General features: G+C 42.0%; 2 protein-coding genes across 7 annotated transcripts in view; one reads left to right on the forward strand and one right to left on the reverse strand.

Annotated features, from left to right (window-relative positions):
• ABCC11 (ATP binding cassette subfamily C member 11) overlaps window positions 1-19,117 on the reverse strand; it is a 78,971-nt gene extending 59,854 nt beyond the window's left edge. For 2 of the 4 annotated variants that reach the window (XM_025369571.1, XM_025369568.1), the window contains exons 1-3: window positions 7,234-7,279; window positions 3,934-4,050; window positions 2,542-2,678 (exon numbers count right to left, since the gene is read on the reverse strand). In XM_025369571.1, coding sequence (XP_025225356.1) covers window positions 2,542-2,678; window positions 3,934-4,032 — 236 coding nt within the window. In that variant the 5' untranslated portion in view covers window positions 4,033-4,050; window positions 7,234-7,279. Of the gene's footprint in view, window positions 1-2,541; window positions 2,679-3,933; window positions 4,051-7,233; window positions 7,280-18,390; window positions 18,478-19,036 lie in introns of those variants that run through there. The other 2 variants (XM_025369569.1, XM_025369570.1) reach the window with 2 other exon arrangements.
• Window positions 15,278-21,704, forward strand: part of LONP2 (lon peptidase 2, peroxisomal) — a 125,523-nt gene continuing 119,096 nt past the window's right edge. For all 3 annotated transcript variants that reach the window (XM_025369572.1, XM_025369573.1, XM_025369574.1), the window contains exon 1: window positions 15,278-15,732. In XM_025369572.1, coding sequence (XP_025225357.1) covers window positions 15,500-15,732 — 233 coding nt within the window. In that variant the 5' untranslated portion in view covers window positions 15,278-15,499. The remainder of the gene's footprint in view (window positions 15,733-21,704) is intronic.

The raw sequence follows: 21,704 nt of genomic DNA on the forward strand, positions 1-21,704 counted from the left end.
GGAGGCCGAGCACGACTCCATCTCAAAAGGAAAAAAACAAAAACAAAAAAAAAAGTATTTTTTTTTTTTACTTATATAAAAAAGGAAGAAAGGAGGGAAAGCAGACAAAAAAGTATATACATTTATATCACACTGCTGATAGTGGTTGACATTGAAAAAGGAGTTGGAGTTGGCAAAGAAATAGGAAGAGAGGTTCTCATGGCTTTAATTCTTCTGTGAAACTTTTACAAACAATAAAATTGAATGCATACATAGTTAAAGATGATAAGGTATTATCTTTAAGAATGATTTACAAATACCAAAAATGATTAAATTAGGGTGTTGGGATTATGTGTCATTTTTCCACTTTTTTTTTTTTTCAAAATTGCCTTTAAGGTTATGTGTTTCTGTGGGAAGAAAATGCAATTTGAAAAGAGACTTGAGGAGAAAGATGGGAAGATGAAAATGCCGAACTTATAAGATTTCTTTTGAGGGTAGGGGAGAGGGGCTATGACATCTTTTCTCCACCCTTTTATATCCTGTGTTCTCCACAAGGCTGGCCACATGCCCTTGCCAGGGATATTGGAGCAAGGAGTGGGTGAGGGGAGGGCAAGAGATTGTACTATTTGTGATCACAAAAGACAGGGCAAGACCTATGAACTAGTGCTAATATCTCAAAGCCCCAATAGAAACAATATATTTATCTAAGATGAGGTTACCCAGGTGAACAAAAGTACCAAGGTTCTTTTTTCTTGGTGGAGATAACATAATTCAGTATGGTAACAATGCAACCAGTATGGACAGAAGCTCAGAGTTTAAAAATGGGAAAACAAATGCAGTTTGTTGATAGATAAAAATCTTAGAAACCATGTTGAAGAGAAGGAGAAATCGTAAACACAAAATGAACTTTTGGTGATTAAACGCTGAAGAGTCAGACTACCAGAGCGTTAAGATCTTGTCAATAAATAACAAATAGATGAGCGTGTGCATGCTTACCAGCGTGATTCTGTAGGGGCCCCTGAAAGCAAGGCTGTATTAAGTTAGAAAGCAACTTGGTCCTAAATTATAAAGTATTCCTATGTTGCTTTAGTATTTATTACAATAAAAACGGTTTGAAATATATTCTTTATGCATAAAATACCCTGCTAGAACCATTACTGCTAGGAAAAGAAAAAAACAACTCATATTAAATGGCTGTTTCTGCTATGGATGATATTTTAAATTGAAAAGTTCACTTTAAATTATTTTTACAGGGAAGACTGTTTTCAGCTATTTTTATATTGTATATAGTCTTCATGTAATCTACTAGCATACGTTTTGTTGACTGTTTAATGACTGGATATGTTCCACCAACTTTTGAAATAAAAACCAATGTTTTATACTTGTACATAGTTTTAAAGTCGATTAAAATTGGCCGGGTGCAGCAGCTCACATCTGTAATCCCAGCACTTTGAGAGGCTGAGGCAGGTGAATCACCTGAGGTCAGGGGTTCAAGACCAGCCTGGCCAACATGGTAAAAAACTGTCTCTACTAAAAATATAAAAATTAGCCGGGCATGGTGGCAGGCACCTGTAATCTCAGCTACTTGGGAGGCTGAGGCAGAGAATCACTTGAACCCGGGAGATGGAGGTTGTAGTGAGCCCAGATAACGCTACTACAATCCAGCCTGGGCAAGAGAGTGAGACTCCATCTCAAAAAAATAAAAATAAAAAATAAAACAAACAAAATTTTCTTGTGACTGTTTTCTGTTAAAAAAAGAAAGCAATTTGGGGATGATTACATTAAACTATGATTGATTCAGGGGGTATACATTGAATTTCTTTCATTCTTAAATGTAAGGTTAACAGCCTAGGGCCTTCCTGTGGCTCCTGGTTACTCCTATAACCAAGGCCAGTATCCTTAATGTGACCTTTGAGAACCTGTCTGATCCGCCTTCCTCTGCAGCCTCACCTCATGCCACGCCCACATCACACAAGACTCTCCAGTGACACTGGCCTCCTTCTTTCTCAGTTCCTGGACACATCATGCTGTGTTCCTTGCCCCTCCAGGCAAGGCTGTCCCAGAGGCTGTTCCCCGAACATTCTTCTCCTACTCTTGCTTAGGAAATTCTTGTTCTCCCTTTAGGTGTCACTCAGCTTAAAAGCCACTCAGAACCTATCAAGTTGTCATGGTTCTCCTGTCCCTCAACACTCGCATATTTCTTCACAGCACCTTCTTTAAACAGCTTGTAATCACATCATGCACAAGTCTATTTGCTCATTGTCTTTGTCTCCCATGTGAGGTCCCTGATGGCAAAGATCACATCTGTTTGCTACTGTTCTTCCCGTGTGGTGTAGCACAGTGCCTGGCACATGTAGGTGCTCAATGATCCTTTCTGAATGAATAAATAATGAATGAATGGCTATGACGATGTGCCTCCCTGATGTGCCTCAGGCTGCTCTGATGGGTTTTGGTTGTGTAGGGACATAGTTATGCAACCTACACGAGAGGTCTATTTGGCAGGGTTAGGGATCATTGACCTGGTGGATACAGCTCTCCCCCACCACCCCCATCAGGACTCACCTTGGCTTGGGGCGGAAGGGAATCATGGTTCTCAAGGCAGCATCATACTTCCCCCACGGTGGGACAGTTGCCCTCCCCGGAGCCTCCGGATTTCTCTCTTGCTGACTCCAGGGGCCATCTTGGAGAGTGTAGGTTTTCTTGGAAAAGAGAAACAAAAGAGCATCAGTTTCAAAACTCATAAATTCTGTCCTGAGGGAATGTTGGACCAGATGCCCATGGAGAGATGGATTTTTCTATATCCTGCTTCCTAAAGAAAGGCTTCCGCACTGGGAGTAAGCAGGGGGCCTAGAGTCAGAACAAGTAGGTCCCAGCACTCGCTCTGCCCACATTTGCTGAGTGAGTCTGGCCAAGTCAAAGAGGTATCTTTGGATTTTTATCTGACAGTAAACAATTTAGACAGGAATAAAGGGTGTCATAGTTAGTTACCCGCAGAATGAGGGACCAAGTCACTCTTTGAGGGTAAATCTACTAAAAAGAAACCAACAAGTAGAAAAGCAAATCCTAAAATATTATATGTTTCCCTTTTGACAACTAAAATAAAAGGACAGGTAATTTTTAGGACTTCATATAGAATACATAATATATTCTATATAAAATAATACTATTTTAAAAGCACAGCAAGGATTGACAGAAAGAGGCTCAGAATAGTGGTTACATCAGGTAGGAAGGGTTGGGGAATGAGATGGGGGAAGACCAATTGCTGCGTCTGATTGTCAAGGTCCAAGCTGATGTGTTGGTGATGGGTTTGCAGATGCTTATTAGTATTATTATTATTATTTCAAGTAAATGCATAGATAAGTAGGTAATAGGTGACAGATAGATATATAGATACAATCTAATCTCTATACAATCTTATGCATAGAGATATGCATAAACCATGAAGGTGTGCCATGATGATGGATTATAATTGATCTAATTGTGGAAGCCTGAGGTCCATTTGAAAAAAATCAAGAGTAGCTGGGTGGGGTGGCTCATGCTTGTAATCCCAGTGCTTTGGGAGGCCAAGACAGGAGGATTGAGGCCAGAAATTCAAGACAAGTCTGGGCAACATAGGGAGACCCCCGCTTCTGTGAAAAATTTAAAAATTAGTTCAGTGTGGTGGTATGTGCCTATAGTCCCAGCTACTCAGGAGGCTGAGGTGGGAGGATCATTTGAACCCAGGAGGCTTCAGTGAGCTATGATTGTGCCACTGTACTCTAGCCTGGGTGACAAAGCAAGACCCTGAGTCAAAAAAAAAAAAAAAGAGAGAGAGAACAAAAAAAGAAAAGAAAAAAATTTACAAATTCAAGGGTAAATAAGTATAGGAAGAAATTGTTCGACGTAATTTATGACTATGGAGAATAATCTGCCAACTCAGTTTCCTGGGGTGCTGATGATAAGAGATCTACTTACATAACTAAGTCCTGAAACCATGTCATCGCCTATGTCGATGCCAAGATTCACAAGGCCACCAGAAGAGTTGGGCACCCAGTATGTCCTCTTCCTAGTCATTTTCAGTTCCTGCCAATTCTTCGTTTCCCAGAATCAGAGAACATGAAAAGACAGCAGGAGTTAGAGGCAGCTTAGGTCCCGTCTTGAGCAGCCAGGAGAGGGGGCACTACCCTGCCGCGAGCATTTTGGGGTCATGCAAAGGTTTGGGTGCCTGCTCTTTTCTCTCCTTAGCATGTGCTTGATCCCTCTTTTTAAATATCTTCTCAGACCTCAGGCCCAAATCATTAGCAAAACTTTCTCTAACCACCCTCCCTAACCCACCCCTAACACCATACCCTTGATCCTGGGCAATCTCCTTTGGTCTATCAAAGCCCTGCTCGTAAAATCAGTCTTCTTGCTTTATCCCAGTCTGTAACTGTGTATTTGTTTGAATCATTATTTGTTCAGACTTCGTTTATGCACTACACAGAGAGCCTCATGAGCACAGGAATGTGTCTGCTTTCCTCGCTGTTGAATTTCTGGGGCCTGGAACGTGCTGGGAGGACAGCAGGTGCTCAACAAATGAAGAAGGAATGGATGCATACGTGAATGAAAGAAACATCATTTTGCCCTTCTTTCACTCTTGGTTTTCACAGATCCCAGAGGGAATCTGGGCACAAGTTAGGAAACTTAAATAATCAGGGTTGTTTTTTTTTTTTTTTTTTGATGAGCCTTTCATATTTGTTTTCCTGAGTGTGTGACTCACTCCCTGCTTGATTCAGAACATTCATGTGCCTGGGGCAGGAGAGAAGGTAAGTAATTAGGAATATTCTGAAGAGATGGAAAGAGAAAGCGTGCAGCAGAGCCAGGGCCATGGGGGTACAGCCCGTGTCCCCCAGAGCCCCAGGCTTAGTTTAATGCTTTTCTGTTGCCATCTTGAAATTTTTAATACATTTGAACAAGAAGACCCACATTTTCATTTTCATTTACATTTTGCACTGGGACCCACAAATTATGTAGTTGGTCCTGGTGTTCAGATATAGCTTTTACCATTCAAATACTGAGGCTGGGCATGGTGGCATGCATCTGTAATTCCAGCACTTTGGGAGGCCAAGGCAGGAGGACTGCTTGAGCTCAGGAGTTTGAGACCAGCCTGGGAAACATGGTAAAACCCTGTCTCTACCAGAAATATAAAAAATTAGCTAGGTGTGGTGGTGCACACTTGTGGTCTCAGCTACTTGGGAGGCTGAGGCAGAAGAATAACTTGATCCTGGAAGGTGGAAGTTGCAATGAACTGACATTGTGCCACTGTACTCCAGCCTGGGTAAAAGAGCAAGACCCCATCTCAAAAAACAAAACAAAACAAAACAAACATTCAAATACAGGATTGTACTTCAAGCAAATAGACTGCAAGCTAACCCATTACTTTGTGAGAAGTTACTCTAGATTTCTTTGTCCCATTCCCTCCCATCCCACTTCCTTTTACCAAATCACAACCAGATCTGGTAGAGTCAGTTGCTGGAATTTTCTTGCAGACCATATAAGATAGACTTCCCAGCCAGGGCACCGGGCCATAGGCTTACTTGCCATGTAGTGGTAGAATGTGGACACTTCAGGGATGACAGAAAAGAGAAAAGAGAGAGAAGAAGGTGTATTAGATAAGAGAGAGTGACACACACTCTTTACAGCTCTGGGAAGAAGACTGGCTGCCATGAACCAGCCTAGAATATAGCTGCATTAAAGTAAAACTGGCATGATTCCCTAGAATGAGGCCCTGTGGATGGGGCCATGGTGTATTGCTGTATGATTTATTCACACACGAACATCCCCAGTAAAAGGAATAGAGCAGGGGGTGGAGACAGCAAATTTCAGAGTGCAAGTCTCATATCCTTGCAAAGGGCTTCCTCAGTGCTGTGCTGATAAATGTCTGTATCTGTAACAAACCTGTGGTTGCAATTGGTGATTAAGTATAGTTTCAATGCTACTTGCCATTTTGCTCTATGTTAACAAGGGGAAAGTGCAATACCAGAGATGTATGTTGGTTGAATCTTCACTCATTTGTCAATGACCTGAGTAACTTTGCTGAATAGTTTTCAAATGCTGAAAGAATATTCCCTTATTTTATTTTACTACTCACAATATAACGGCTATAGGTCCCACACACTTGTAGATTTAATCTACATTATTAACATTTCCTACATTTCTTTCTTAAGACTAGACAATCAACAAAACGATAAATCCAGCCCCGATATATAGCCTTTGCCTATTTCTGTGGTGTAAACACACCCACCATGGCTGATTTCATGATGTGATACCAACATAACTCCACCGAATGCAGAGCTGGGAAGAGATGCACAGCACGACATCACCATATAGTGTTTCTACCACAGATATATAATAGATGTAAGTAACCTCAGGAGTATAAGTAACAGCAAAAGGTAGCAAAATAAGTAGGAAATGATACATTTTGAGTATTATCTTTGTTTTTGATATAATTTATTTAATTGTAAGTTTATATAACTTGATTTTTAATAATGTTTGTGTTTAGCAACTAGGCTCTCAAAGTTCATGAAAATTTGACCGCTGATTCTCATGAAGCAGTAAGAACAGGCGCCAGCAGACCACTGTGGCATCGATCTTGCAAGAGTGCTGCCTTTTCTTAAATCCTCGTCTTGCTGGGCACATCATTTTCCAATTCACTTCTAAGTGCTCTATGGGCTGTGGCTGGCTGTGCTGGTGGTAAGCTTTCTTGGCTTCCCTGTGGTATAGATGGGAAGAAGAAGTCGCTAAAAGTCTGGGTGAAGGACTTTCCAGAAGTGGCATACTGGACAACCCAGGCTGCAAATAGCTGAGAGTCATGGAGAGATCTTGGAGGGGATTATGGTGCCAACGGAAGTGGGACAGCAGAGTCCTAGCAACTCAGAGAACACCCCCAGGTGAGTGAGCCAAAAAAGCTTTACTTGAAGGCCTACCCAAGATCCAGTTGGCTTGTAAAGACAGCAGGACAGGCAGTGACCAAGCAGACAAAAGACCTCCCCTGGGAAAGCCTAGGAGTAGAGGTCACTATGCCCAGGTCCCTGATTCTTTCTCTGCCAGGTGACAACTCTGAGACAGAGCCTTTAGTGAGAATTACTTAATAAAATTATTTAAATTATTGGCTCAAACAAGATCTTAAACTGATAAGCCAAAACATTTATTTTTTCCTCATTAACCAGCAAGTGGGGGATCATGAGGAAGACCAGATTTGTAAAGACCAAGTAAAGAAATTAGATTTTCTCTCACCTCTCAGCTATAGTATGATTTGCCAACCTGGTTTATTCAAATACACCTGCAAAGAGAGGTAATGAAAGTTTCACAACTAGAGATGCAAAGAGATGCAACGAGGGTTACTCATCACATTCTGAAATTGCCATTTCTTTCCTCTATGGCTTATTTGTTTTCTGCATACCTCATTAAAATGTAAGCTCTTTGAAACCAGGGACCTTGTCTGTCTTGTTCACAGATGTGTCTTTGGATCTAGAAGAGTGCCCAGCACATAATGTGACTCTTTCCTATTCAAGATTCATCCAGGAAACTAACAACATGGAAAATGAAACCCAATGAAAATTAAGAAAATGCAAACATGTAATAGTTATGCTTGCAGAACATCAGTCGCTCGTCCCAAGCAAACGAGCTTGAGCTCAGCCACACATTAGCTTGGGCCTCCTTCCAGTTCCATGAGGCCCATCTCCACTTCCTGGACTGACCGGGGAATTCCCTCCAGAACTTTCTTTGGCAGTTCCGGAAAAGTTCCCTGGCCTCCCAATTCTCTTTCTGGAAGAAAATGGAGCTGGAGTTTATTCACTCTAATTAGTGTAAGACCATCATTGTAGTAAGAATGGAAACCAGGACATGACTGGGAATAAAACAGAGAGGAAACAACAGATGCTTCCAGCCCTGTGTTTTCCCAATCCCCAGAGGCAAAGGTCAGGATGACAAATTTGATTTGGACGTGGGTTGCTTGCATATGGTGAAACAGACTTTGAACAGGAGGGGAGCCAATGGAGCAGGGTAACCTGTATCAAGGGCTTTCTGAAGGAGCTGATTTATTTCCTTATTCTTACACAGCAGGGTCTAGTGTCCAAGACCAGAAGGCACATCAGTGGCTAAGGAAATGTCCAGGGCAAGGAGCCAGAAGCACCTGCCAGATGGGCCCTAAAGAAGTTTAAGTGATTAGATCTTACTCCTCCTGTACCTCACCCTGTGCTATTTAACTTTCTCTGCTCTTAGGTTTATATCCTTCTGTTAGTTCCAATAGCTTCAGGAGGGCATCTTGTTGACTGAAGAATCCCCACATCTCAGTATCTGACCTTCTCCTCAATTTCAGAAGCTAGGATGATCCTCTCACCTTGATCTTTGCACAAGTCCTAATATCTGCCAAGAATATTCTCCTCCCACCTCCTTGCAGAGCTGGTTCATTCTTGACATTCAGGACTCTACTCAAATGCCACTTCCTCAGAGTAACCTTCCCAGATCCCCTCTCTCCACATCACCTTCTGCATATTCTCCTAATCTACTTCCTTTACTCATCACATTCTGAAATTGCCATTTCTTTCCTTGTTGGCTTATTTGTTTTCTGCATACCTCATTAGAATGTAAGCTCTTTGAAACCAGGGACCTTGTGTTCACAGATGTGTCCTGAGATCTAGAAGAGTGCCCAGCACATAGTACATGCGTAGCAAATATTCGATGGATAAATGAATGAAGTACATGCAGAGTCTGTCAAAAAAGGAGCTAGGAAAGTCGCACAGTCACAAAAGATTTCACATTTAAATTCTTGGTGTTCTCCCAAGTGGGCTGACACATCCCAATCCGGAGATATAGTGACAGGATTGAAAGAGGGTTTTCATCAAGCAGGCAGGTTAAACTTGGGCCTGTTCCCGCACCACACCACATCTTCTATAGAGCAGCATGAATTTGTATTTTAAAAACTAAATCCAGCCATTATTATGTGAACAGAACATTTATACAGTTTTGTTTATTGTGGTTGTTGGGGCACATGTATGTGTTAGGCCATTTATGCCTAGTGTTCCATTATGGGAATGCTAAACATGTGAAAGTTATTTCTATCTTACTACTCAAGGTCATCACCAAGGTCTGATTGCAAAAATCCAAAAAAAATGGCAACCTCCGGCATAAGTGGGTTAAAAGTATTAAACATTAGTGTTTCAAAAATATACCATAAAGTTTGTAAGCTGGTTTTAGAAGTTCTTTGTTAAAACTCTGGAAGTCTGAATGAATGCAGCCCCTCCCCTCTTACCCTTGGAGAGACCCTTGATGAAAAGGTAAGCGCTTGCGAATCTGGGCCACATATGTTTTATCTCTGTATCACCCCCAGAGTCTGTCACAGGGTGGGTACATTGTATATATCCAGAGAAGTGATCGAGACCCTCATTATATCTAGGATCTTCAGCTACTGGCTCAACCTCTCTCCAGGCCCTGGTGGCTTAGGCCCCAACCTAGGATAATCCTTGTCAACTGTTTTGCCTTAAATCTTCATGTCCAATCCATCAGCATATTCTCTTGAAGCTACAATCAAAAAAAGCTTGACAGTGCCTGCTCCTATTCTAAGTCATCACTTGTCGCCTGGACAGCTGCATCCACCTCCTGACTGGCCTCCCTGCTTTTGATCTTAAATCCTTATATTCCATTCTCCACATTGCAGCCAAAATGAACTTTTGAAAACATAAGCTAGATAATGTTATTCCTCAACTTAATCTCTCCCATGGCTTCCATCAGGTTTAGATTAAGACCCAAACTCTTTACCAGAGCCTACATAGCCCTCTATAATCGGACTCTGCCCACCTTATTGCAACTGGAGCCACTAGGTCCCAAGCTCAGACATTCCAAGAACAGGTTCCTCAAACACCATAAATTCATTCTAGCCACAGGGTCTTTGCAAGTGCTGCTTTTTAACTGTGTCCTTGACCCCTACCCCCTAATCTTTGCATTGATCTATGCTTTCTCATAGTGCAGGCCTCAGTTCAAATGTCGTCTTTTCAGAGGCCTTCTCTGACCATCTAAAAGGCTTATTAGTATCCAGAAATATTTTCCTTATTTCTTCCCTTGCTTATTGTTTGTTTTTCCCACTAGAATGTCAGCTTCCTGAAAGCAGAAATCTGGTTTGTCTTATTCCCTGATCTATACCCCATTACCTAGAATAGTGTCCAGCATATCATAGGTGTTCAAAAAACATTTTCAGTGAATGTTTATTGAAATGAACATTAAGCAATGTGAAAATGATGTTCAGTGAATGAATGAAAGAAGGTGGGATCCTGTCAGACAAAGAGCTTTAGGTAGGAGCTTCCAAGTTTCTATTTGTGTGTCTCTCCCACAGCACCTAGCAACCTGATTTCTCTTTCCCTTATCTGTTGCACACATATAAACACACAGTTCTGTCTGCCCTACCTCATACTCGGATTTCTATGGGTCTGTTTCCCTGGCTGAGTGATGCTTGAGAGTAGGACCTTGTTTTGGGACCTGTCTACCCCTCTGCAGTTAGCTCAGGGCCTGGCACCGAGAAGTCCCTCAACAAATAACTCTTGATATGAATGGACTTTCAGTTCCTTCTGGAATTCTGAAAGCACTGCTGGACTTCTTATTTCTTATTGGAGAAAATATTCCATCTGCAACCTAAGGCCAAACCCAAGTCAAATTTCAACATGCAGAAATGGTCAAATCCAAAACAATTCAAGCAAAAAAAAAAAAAAAAACCCATAAAATTATTGGATTAGAATCCATTAAAAACTAGGCCAGGCGCCGTGGCTCACGCCTGTAATCCCAGCACTTTGGGAGGCCGAGGCGGGTGGATCACAAGTTCAGGAGATTGAGACCATCCTGGCTAACATGGTGAAACCCCCATTTCTACCAAAAATACAAAAAATTACCTGGGCATGGTGGCAGGTGCGTGTAGTCCCAGCTACTCGGGAGGCTGAGGCAGGAGAACAGCGTGAACCCAGGAGGCGGAGCTTGCAGTGAGCCGAGATCACGCCACTGCACTCCAGCCTGGGCGACACAGTGAGACTCTGTCTCACACACACACACACACACACACACACACACACACATACCCCTCTAGAAGAAAATCTAGGTAATACCATTCAGGACATAGGCACGGGCAACCATGTCACGATGAAAACCACAAAAGCAATTGCAACAAAAGCAAAAATTGACAAATGGGATCTAATTAAACTAAAGAGCTTCTGCACAGCAAAAGAAACTACTAGCAGAGTGAACAGACAACCTACAGACAACCTACAGAATGGAAGAAAAATTTTGCAATCTATCCATCTGACAAAGGTCTAATATCCAGAGTCTACAAGGAACTTAAACAAATTTACAAGAAAAAAAAAACAAACAACCCCATTGGGCAAAGGACATGAACAGACACTTCTCAAAAGAAGATATTCATGTGGCCAACAAACATGAAAAAAAGCTCAACAGCACTGATCATTAGAGAAATGCAAGTCAAAACCACAGTGAGACGCCATCTCACACCAGTCAGAATGGCAATTATTAAAAAGTCAAGAAACAACAGATGCTGGCAAAATTGCAGAGAAAAAGGAATGCTTTTACACTGTTAGTGACAATGTAAATTAGTTCAACCATTGCGGAAGACAGTATGGCAATTCCTCAAAGATCTAGAAGCAGAAATACCATTTGACCCAGCAATCCCATTACTGGGTATATACCCAAAGGAATATAAATCACTTTATTTTAAAGATACATGCACACGTAAGTTCACTACAGCACTATTCACAATAGTGAAGACATGGAATCAACCTAAATGCCCATCAACAATAGACTGGATAAAGAAAACATGGTACATACACACCATGGAATACTATGCAGCCATGAAAAGGAATGAGATTATGTCCTCTGCAGGGACATGGATGGAGCTGGAAGCTGTTACCCTCAGCAAACTAACACAGGATCAGAAACCCAAACACTGTATGTTCTCACTTAGAAGTGGAAGCCGAAGGATGAGATCACATGGTCACACGGTGGGGGAACAACATAATGGAGTCTGATTGGGGCAGGGGTAGGGGAAGACAGAGCATTGGGAAGAATAGCTAATGGTTGTTGGGCTTAATACCTAGGTTATGGATTGATCTGTGCAGCACACCACCATGGCACATGTTTGCCTATGTAACAAACCTGCACATCTGCACATGTACCCCAGAACTTAAAATATTAGGTTGGTGCAAAAGTAATTTCAGTTTCTTGCCATTACTTTTGCACCAGCCTAATAAAAGTTGAAGGAAAAATAAATAAATAAATGTAAAATTATCTCCTTACGCAGTACTTACTAATTACAAAGAGAAAAATAGTAACTTACAGTGAACAAATCTGGCAGATACTACCTTCACCAAGTAGTCAAGATTCAAACCATCATTAATAAGACATTTCACTGTCATATATCACACGGCCACAACATCACTTTTTTTTGTTTTTTGAGACAGAGTTTCGCTCTTGATGCCCAAGCCAGAGTGCAATGGCCTGATCTCGGCTCACTGCAACCTCTGCCTCCTGGGTTCAAGCAATTCTCCTGCCTCAGCCTCCCAAGTAGCTGGGATTACAGGCACGCACCACCACGCCCAGCTAATTTTTTGTATTTTTAGTAGAAATGGGATTTCACCAAGTTAGCCAGGCTGGTCTCAAACTCCTGACCTCAGATGATCTGCCCACCTTGGCCTCCCAAAGTGCTGGGATTACAGGCTTGAGCCACTGCATCCGGTGCACAACATCTCTTTCATGGTATTTGGTCCCAAAATGCATACCATTGATCTAATCATGAGAAACAGTAGATAAATTCGAATTGAATGAACTTCTACAAAATAACTGACTGGTATCCTTTAAAAGTATCAAGGTTTTGCCACTGCTCAATGAAATAAAAGAGGACACAAATGGAAGAACATTCCATGCTCATGGATAGGAAGAATCAATATCGTGAAAATGGCCATACTGCCCAAGGTAATTTATAGATTCAGTGCCATCCCCATCAAGCTACCAATGGCTTTCTTCATAGAATTGGAAAAATGTACTTTAAAGTTCATATGGAACCAAAAAAGAGCCTGCATTGCCAAGACAATCCTAAGCCAAAAGAACAAAGCTGGAGGCATCACACTACCTGACTTCAAACTATACTACAAGGCTACAGTAACCAAAACAGCATGGTATGGGTACCAAAACAGAGATAAAGACCAATGGAACAGAACAGAGCCCTCAGAAATAACACCACACATCTACAAGCATCTGATCTCTGACAAACGTGACAGAAACAAGAAATGGGGAAAGGACTCCCTATTTAATAAATGGTACTGGGAAAACTGGCTAGCCATATGTAGAAAACTAAAACTGGATCCCTCCCTTACACCTTATACAAACATTAATTCAAGATGGATTAAAGACTGAAATGTTAGACCTAAAACCATAAAAACCCTAGAAGAAAACCTAGGCAATACCAGTCAGTACATAGGCATGGGCAAGGACTTCATTACTAAAACACCAAAAGCAATGGCAACAAAAGCCAAAATTGACAAATGGGATCTAATTAAACTAAAGAGCACAGCAAAAGAAACTACCATCAGAGTGAACAGGCAACCTACAAAATGGGAGAAAATTTTTGCAATCTACCCATCTGACAAAGTGCTAATATCCAGAATCTACAAAGAACTTAAACAAATTTATAAGAAAAAATCAAACAATCCCATAAAAAAGTGGGCAAAAGACATGAAAAGACACTTTTCAAAAGAAGACATTTATACAGCCAATAGACACACGAAAAACTGCTCATTATCACTGGCCATCAGAGAAAAGCAAATCAAAACCACAATGAGATACCATCTCACACCAGTGAGAATGGCAATCATTAAAAAGTCAGGAAACAACAGGTGCTGGAGAGGCTGTGGAGAAATAGGAACACTTTTACACTGTTGGTGGGACTGTAAACCAGTTCAACCATTGTGGAAGACAGTGTGGTGATTCTTCAAGTGACTAGAACTGGAAATACCATTTGACCCAGCCATCCCACTACTGGGTATATACCCAAAGGATTATAAATCATGCTGCTATAAAGACACAAGCACACATATGTTTATTGTGGCACTATTCACAATAGCAAAGACTTGGAACCAACCCAAATGTCCATAAATGACAGACTGGATTAAGAAAATGTGGCACATATACACCATGGAATACTATGCAGCCATAAAAAAGGATGAGCTCATGTCCTTTGTAGGGACATGGATAAAGCTGGAAACCATCATTCTGAGCAAACTATCGCAAGGACAAAAAAACCAAACATCGCATGTTCTCACTCACAGGTGGGAAATGAACAATGAGAACACTTGGACACAGGGTGGGCGGGGGGGGAGGGATAGCCTAGAACTTAAAGTATAATAAAAATAAAATAAAATAAAAAACAGAAAAAAATACAATAAAAGTATCAAGGTTTTAAAGAAAAAAAAAAAATTGAGGAATTGCCACAGATTAGAGAACACCCAGGAGATTTTACAACAAAATAAAGAGTGGGATCCTGAATATTGGATCCTGGACCAGATCCAGTGAAGTACATTAGTGGGAAAACTGGCAAAATTTGGTTAAGATCTACCGGTTAAAAGATAGTAATGTTAATTTTCTGGTTTTGATAATTGAACTATGATAATGTAAGATGGTAACAGACGAAACTGGGTGAAAGGTATATAGGAACTCTTTGCTGTAGTTTTGTACATCTAAAATCAATTCGGGCCGGGCACGTTGGCTCACGCCTGTAATTCCAGCACTTTGGGAGGCCGAGGTGGACGGATCACTCGAGGTCAGGAATTAGAGACCAGCCTGGCCAACATGGTGAAATCCCCTCCCTACTAAAAACACAACAATTAGCTGGGTGTGTTGGCCGGCCTCACTCGAGGTCAGGAATTAGAGACCAGCCTGGCCAACATGGTGAAATCCCCTCCCTACTAAAAACACAACAATTAGCTGGGTGTGTTGGCCGGCCTCTGTAATCCCAGCTACTCAGGAGGCTGAGGCAGGAGAAACGCTTGAACCCGGGAGGCGGAGGCTGCAAGGCGCGGATATCGCGCCATTGCACTCAAGCCTCGGCGACAGAGCGAGAATCTGTCTCTAAATAAATAAATAAATAAATAACTCAAATCAAAAGTTAAAAACTCTTCAAGTATATATAAAAAAATTGAAAAAAGTTAAACACACTTCAAGTATACACAATTCAAATAAGATCATCCTTCCAAATATACTCTGTAAGTGAGGCGAAGGTCGCCGCACGCTTGAGTGCACCTCTTTTCGTAGAGGTACCACCCGCAAATCTTATCGGGAGGCTCTGCAAGAGAGCAGCGCGAAGCGATGGCTTCTGGGCCCGGGGGCGGACCGTACCGCGTAGCCGGAAGCGGGGGCGCGGAGGCGGGTCTGAGGTTTGGTCGCTGCGGAGCAGGTCGCGGGCAGCTGTCTGTCTTGCTCCTTTTGACAGCCCCCAGTGCGAACGGCTGCCACCATGTCATCAGTGAGCCCCATCCAGATCCCCAGCCGCCTCCCGCTGCTGCTCACCCACGAGGGCGTCCTGCTGCCCGGCTCCACCATGCGCACCAGCGTGGACTCGGCCCGCAACCTGCAGCTCGTGCGGAACCGCCTGCTGAAGGGCACGTCGCTGCAGAGCACCATCCTGGGCGTCATCCCCAACACGCCTGACCCCGCCAGCGACGCGCAGGACCTGCCGCCGCTGCACAGGTAGGCCTGGCTGCCCCCGCGGCGGCGGCGGGCGGCGCGGCCTCCTCCGGGGACCCGGGCCCAGGCCACGGCCTGTCTTGAGCGCGAGTCTCGGTTCGGGGCGGCCTTCGCGGCTCGGTTCCGCCTCTCTGGTGCTATCAAATGCAAACTGGGGATGACAGATACCTGCCCCATGACCATGAATGAGATCGTTCATGAAGTAGTGCCTGATACCTGGTGAAACTACTCGGTTCCCTGCCGCTCTGAATGATTTAATTTGAATCCTCTTTCCGCCCCGCAATTCCTCGCCCTCGGTCTTCAGCCTCCTAGGCCAATGCTTTTAACTCTTCAGGCCCTTTCTCCCCGGTGATCTCTGCCTTCACTTTCCGCCTTTCTCCCCACTGCCGTTTCCTCCTATCCGCCTCCCCTTTTCTGTCACCCATTATTTTTATCCGCTGAGACATTCTCTGCTCCGTAAGTTTTAACTTTTTCTTGTTTCATTCCTAAACTGCAGTATTCGTGGGTGCCTTCTATACTCCTTGTCACCCTTTTTCTTCTCCCCCTAATACTTCTGTTTCCTTTTGTAAAGGGCCTTTCGTGCTCACGTTTTCGCTGGTTCCCCCTTTCTGGAACTTTCCTAGCTTCTCACCTCTGCTCCTTCACTCATAACATTTCTTAGGCCCCAGGCTTACTACTGTATTGCCCCGTACCGTCGCCTTATTGGTGTGACTTTGGGTGAGAGCCTTAACCTCTGTGTCTTTTAGCCTGTAGTTTGGAAACTGACAGCATCCATCTTTTAGGCATGTTATGAAGAATAAATTGAATGATGTGTATATTCCGCTTTGCACCATGCTTGATGGATGACTGTGCTGTCCAGTACTGTGTAGTGCATGTGGCTTGTCAAATTGAGTTGCTAGATTTGCCATTTGTCCTGGTTTGCTGGGATTGTTTTAGCATTGAAAGTCAGCCCCTCCGTCCCAGGGAAACCAAGAGGTTGGTCACCCTAAATGTGCTGTAAGTGTACAGTACACACCAAATTTTGAAAAATCTTTTTGATTAATACATTTTATATGGATTAAATGTTGGAATGGTAATGTTTTGAGTACTTGGGGTTAATAAAATGTTAAGATTTCTGCCGTTTTTCCTTTATAATGTGGCCACTAAAATTTTATATGTGGTCCACATTATATTTTTATTGGACAATGCTGGTATGTAGTATACTCTCAACAAGTATCTTCAAACTCACCTCCCAAGCACCCGCCTTCTATTCCTAACTCTACTGGAGGTGTTGTGTTTTCAGTTTAGAGCTTCTCTTTTCCTGGCAGTTATCACTCATTTTTAAATTAGGGGTTCCTGACTCTGAATGGATTTCCAGAGGGTTAGACATGCCTCGTTTTCCCTCAAAATCTTGTGACTATGTACATTTTTTTTTTTAGGCAAATCCTTTGCTTTCTTCAGTTCTCAAAGGAGATGGGTACCTCCCCCGCACCCCCATTAAAAGAAAGCAAAACAAAGCAACAAAGACCAACAAACCGTCCACAACAGCCCAGTATTCATTTATATTGTAAAAGCCTTGATTTTCTCAAGCATGGAAAATATTTTGGCTCCCATCTGACCTGCTTTGGTTATTGCCTGAGTGGAACTGGTCACATTCCAAGTTTCAGTACTCTTTGATAAATTGTATTGGATTCCAGTTTCCCAACATGTGACCCTGCTCCTTCTGCTTACTTTTCCCAAATTTTTTTGCCTTCTGTGCCCAGGCACGTAGTTCCCTGTCTAGGCAAGCGTGGTCATGATTAGACTTTGCGTTTTCTTTCTACTGTACATATGTATTGATTAACCATGGGCACACTGTGAACTTGAAAAGTCGATTTAGTCACATTTTAAATTTCACTATTTGTTGGTATTATTCTGGCAAGATTTTGGAGGATTTTTATTATTTATTCATTTATTTATTTTTTGAGACAGAGTCTCATTCTGTCTCCTCGGCCGAAGTGCAATGGCGTGATCATAGCCCACTGCAACCTTGAACTCCTGGGCTGAAGTGATCCTCCTGCCTCAGCTTCTGGAGTGGCTGGGACTACAGGTGTGCACCACTACACCCAGCTAAATTTTAAATTTTTTGTAGCGATGGGGTCTCACTATGTTGCCTAGGCTGGTCTTGAACTCCTGGACTCCAGCTATCCCCTGCTTTGGCCTCTGGAGTAGCTGGGCACTATAGGCAAGTGCCACCATACCCTTCAGGTTTTTAATTTATTTTATGAAAATCCCTCCAAAACAACAATCTTCAGTTCTCCTGCTTGAAAGTAATCACTAATAATCAGATACTGTGTGATCTGATCCTCGATATTCATATTATTGCCTTTAACTGAGTAGCAATGTTAAAATTTAATCATTTAAATTAGAAAACATACATTGAAAAGTATTCATAGAAGTCCGGCATTGTAAGAACTCATCAGACCATCTAGTTATCCTAGAAGTATTGTTTGCTACTTAAAAAGCCTATGTGGAAAGATTGTACCACATTCCTTGGTAATAATTTCCAATGTCTTTTTTTCTCTAATATGGCCTTTAAAACACTCTACTTAAAAAAAAAAAAAAAAGCTTTAATAATACCAATACTGAGTTATCCATAGCATTAGTCTGTTTCCATGCACAGATCTGTCCTTCCCCAGTTACCTGCTTTTCCGTATGGTAGCCCAGAGGCGAGAAGAGGGGCTCTGTTCCTGTCTCTTGTTTCCTTTACACCATCCAGGTGACACTGGCCACAACCTTCAAGGAACAGCAGAAGTGATTTGCTCCCAGCGTTCTTTGCTACACAGAGTGGCAGGGTTAGATGATTTAAAATTTAATCATTTAAATTAGAAAGCATAAATTGAAAAGTCTTCATAGAATTCCGGCATTATAAGAACTCATCAGACCATCTAGTTATCCTAGAAGTATTGTTTGCTACTTAAAAAGCCTATGTGGAAAGATTGTACCATATTCCTTGATAATAGTTTCCAATGTCTTTTTTTTCTCTAATATGGCCTTTAAACCACTCTACTTAAAAAAAAAAAAAAAGAAAAAAGAAAAAAAAGGCTTTAATAATACCAGTACTGAGTTATCCATAGCATTAGTCTGTTTCCATGCACAAATCTGTCCTTCCCCAGTTACCTGCTTTTCCGTATGGGAGCCCAGAGGCGAGATGAGGGGCTCTGTTCCTGTCTCTTGTTTCCTTTACACCATCCAGGTGACACTGGATGCAGCCTTCAAGGAGCAGCAGAAGTAATTTGCTCCCAGCGTTCTTTGCCACACAGAGTGGCAGGGTTAGATGTTGACTCACCTCTGCCACTTCCTTGGTGGTTTTGAGTAGCACAGTCCCTTTCTGCACATTAGTGTGCAGGCATGTTACCTGTAGGAGTCTTTTTAAAGGAGGAGCTTTGAACTTGTCCTGCAGTGTAGAACTTGGCTGACATGCTGACCTAGGGCACCCTGCGTTTTTCTGCTTAGTTTAACTGCATTTTTAGTGCCTCCTGAGTGACCCATTGTTTTCTTAGTGAAAAGGGTCATAATTTAGCACTGCCTATACAATATCCTTTCAAGCATTTCAAGGTGGTCATCCAGCCTTCTTCCAGATTTACACTCTTCAGGGTACATGGCTTCATTTCCTCATAGTGCCGACTTCTCAGTCCCCCTCTTTGTTGGCTGGCTTCTTATCAGTAAGAACCCAGCTAAGTTTCATTGGCATTTATCTAACAAGCTATTAATGCCTTATTTATAACAGGTGCACACTTTCATAAGTTGGATCAGTTCTTCATCCATACATTATACCTATTTGTATTCTTAGAATTCTTAGACATTCAAGAAATATTACCTGGTAATGGTAAAATTTTAAAATTTAATCTATTATATTAGATTTTCCTAAATCTTCATTGACTCTTCTTAAGGAAGCTATATGATACACTAGTGGTATTTCTTGAATTTAGAAATGAAGTTTTAAGAAAGAGTGAGAGGCTGGCTACAGTGGCTCATGCCTGTAATCTCAGCACTTTGGAAGGTCGAGGCAGGAAGATCACTTGAGGCCGGGAGTTCAAGACAGCCCGGCAACATAGGAAGACCCTGTCTCTACCAAAAAAAAAAAGAAAAAATTAGCCAGGCATGGTGGCACATGCCTGTAATCCTAGCTATTTGGGGATGCTGAGGTGGGAGGATTGTCTGAGCTGGAGAGGTCTAGGCTGCAGTGAGCCGTGATTGTGCCTCTACACTCCAGCCTGGGTGACAGAATGAGACCCTGTTTCAAAAAGCAAAAAATGAAGTACAGATGTAGTCTCCCTGTGTTGACCAGACTGGTGTCAAACTTGTGGGCTCAAGTGATCCTCCTGCCTCAGTCTCCCAAAGTGTTAGGATTACAGGCATGAGCTACCATGCCTGGTCTATGTTTATAATTCTTGTAGGTACAAGTGGAACCTATTGTCCATTGTGATGGGAAAAAAGTAAAATTTGTCTTAAAATATAATTAAGGAACTCTTAATTTATTAAATTTATCTTTTAAATTTTAAATTTAAATTGATTTCTTAAATTTATTTCTATTAAATTTTCTTGTAACCATGTATAACTAAGTTGTTCTACTTTTATTTTTTTGAGACAGGGTCTCATTCTGTTACCCATGCTGGTGCAGTGGTGCCATCTCGGCTCACTGCAACCTCTGCCTGCCAGGTTCAAGTGATCCTCCCACCTCAGCCTCCTGAGTGTCTGGGACTACAGGCATGTGCCACCATGTCCAGCTATTTTTTTTTTTGGTAGAAATGGGGTTTTGCCGTGTTGCTCAAGCTGGTTTTGAACTCCTGAGCCCAAGCAATCCACTTGCCTTGGCCTCCCAAAGTGCTGGGATTATAGGCATGAGCCACCAGGACATGTTCTACCTTTTTGAATCTCATTTACTCACTTGTAATAAGGAAATAATACTACCTTCTTCATGGGGTGAAAGGAGGTGTAAAATGAAGTATGCATATGAAAGCCTTTTGAAACTGCAAAGCATTCTAAACCTATATCCAAATGGGTAGTTTTAAATGTAGATTTTCACAAAAGGGGATTAAAGAGAGTAGTGGGAAGGCCCCATATTGTTCCAACATGGGCTGAACTGAACTAGCATCATTGCCGGAAGGTCTTGGAAGATTAAAGAATCCAAGAAAAATGAAGGGCTTTGAGTAAAAAAAATTTTTTAAAGTGGCTGGGCCTGGTGGCATGTGCCTGTAGTCCCACCTACTCATGATGCTGAAGCGGGAGGATTACTTGAGCCCAGGTGATTGAAGCTGCAGTGAGCTATAATCACATCACTGCACTCCAGCTTGGGTGACAGAGCAAGATTCTGTCTATAGGAAAAAAAAAAAGCAAGTGCTGGGCATATAGGCCAGAATTAAATATTTACATAATATCCTCATCTTGGAAAACTGCTTTTTCCAGTAGTGCTGCTTTTAGATTTTCCTACTACTGCAGTTGATGGTTCTTAAATGTTTGGACCTCTTATATTATTTAGGTCAGTTTCCAAATTATACAAATTATTAACCGTTGTAGTCAGACCTCATTTGAATGAAAACAATATTTTACAAACTCTGAGGGTAGATTTGAGTTAGGATTTGGATTAAAACATTATCTTACAAACTCTGAGGGTAGATTTGAGTTAGGAGTTTCAAAACTTCTTTGAACAATATCATAGTTAGGATGTAGATTTACGGAGCTACTAGCTAAAGGGAAGGACATCAGTCATTGGGATGTGTAAGTTTGGATCTGTTGCAAAATTAAAATGCTGCCTTTTGAGCATACCTAATAATGCGCATACAATGGAAGAGCCAGAATTTTTAGAAAAATGACTGACTTGAGGCTGGGCACAGTGGCTCTTGCCTGTAATCCCAGCACTTTGGGAGGCCGAGGCGGGCGGATCACAAGGTCAGGAGATCAAGACCATCCTGGCTAACACGGTGAAACCCCATCTCCACTAAAAAATACAAAAA

This window comes from Theropithecus gelada, chromosome 20 (assembly GCF_003255815.1).
Source record: "Theropithecus gelada isolate Dixy chromosome 20, Tgel_1.0, whole genome shotgun sequence".
Classification (NCBI taxonomy): domain Eukaryota; kingdom Metazoa; phylum Chordata; class Mammalia; order Primates; family Cercopithecidae; genus Theropithecus; species Theropithecus gelada.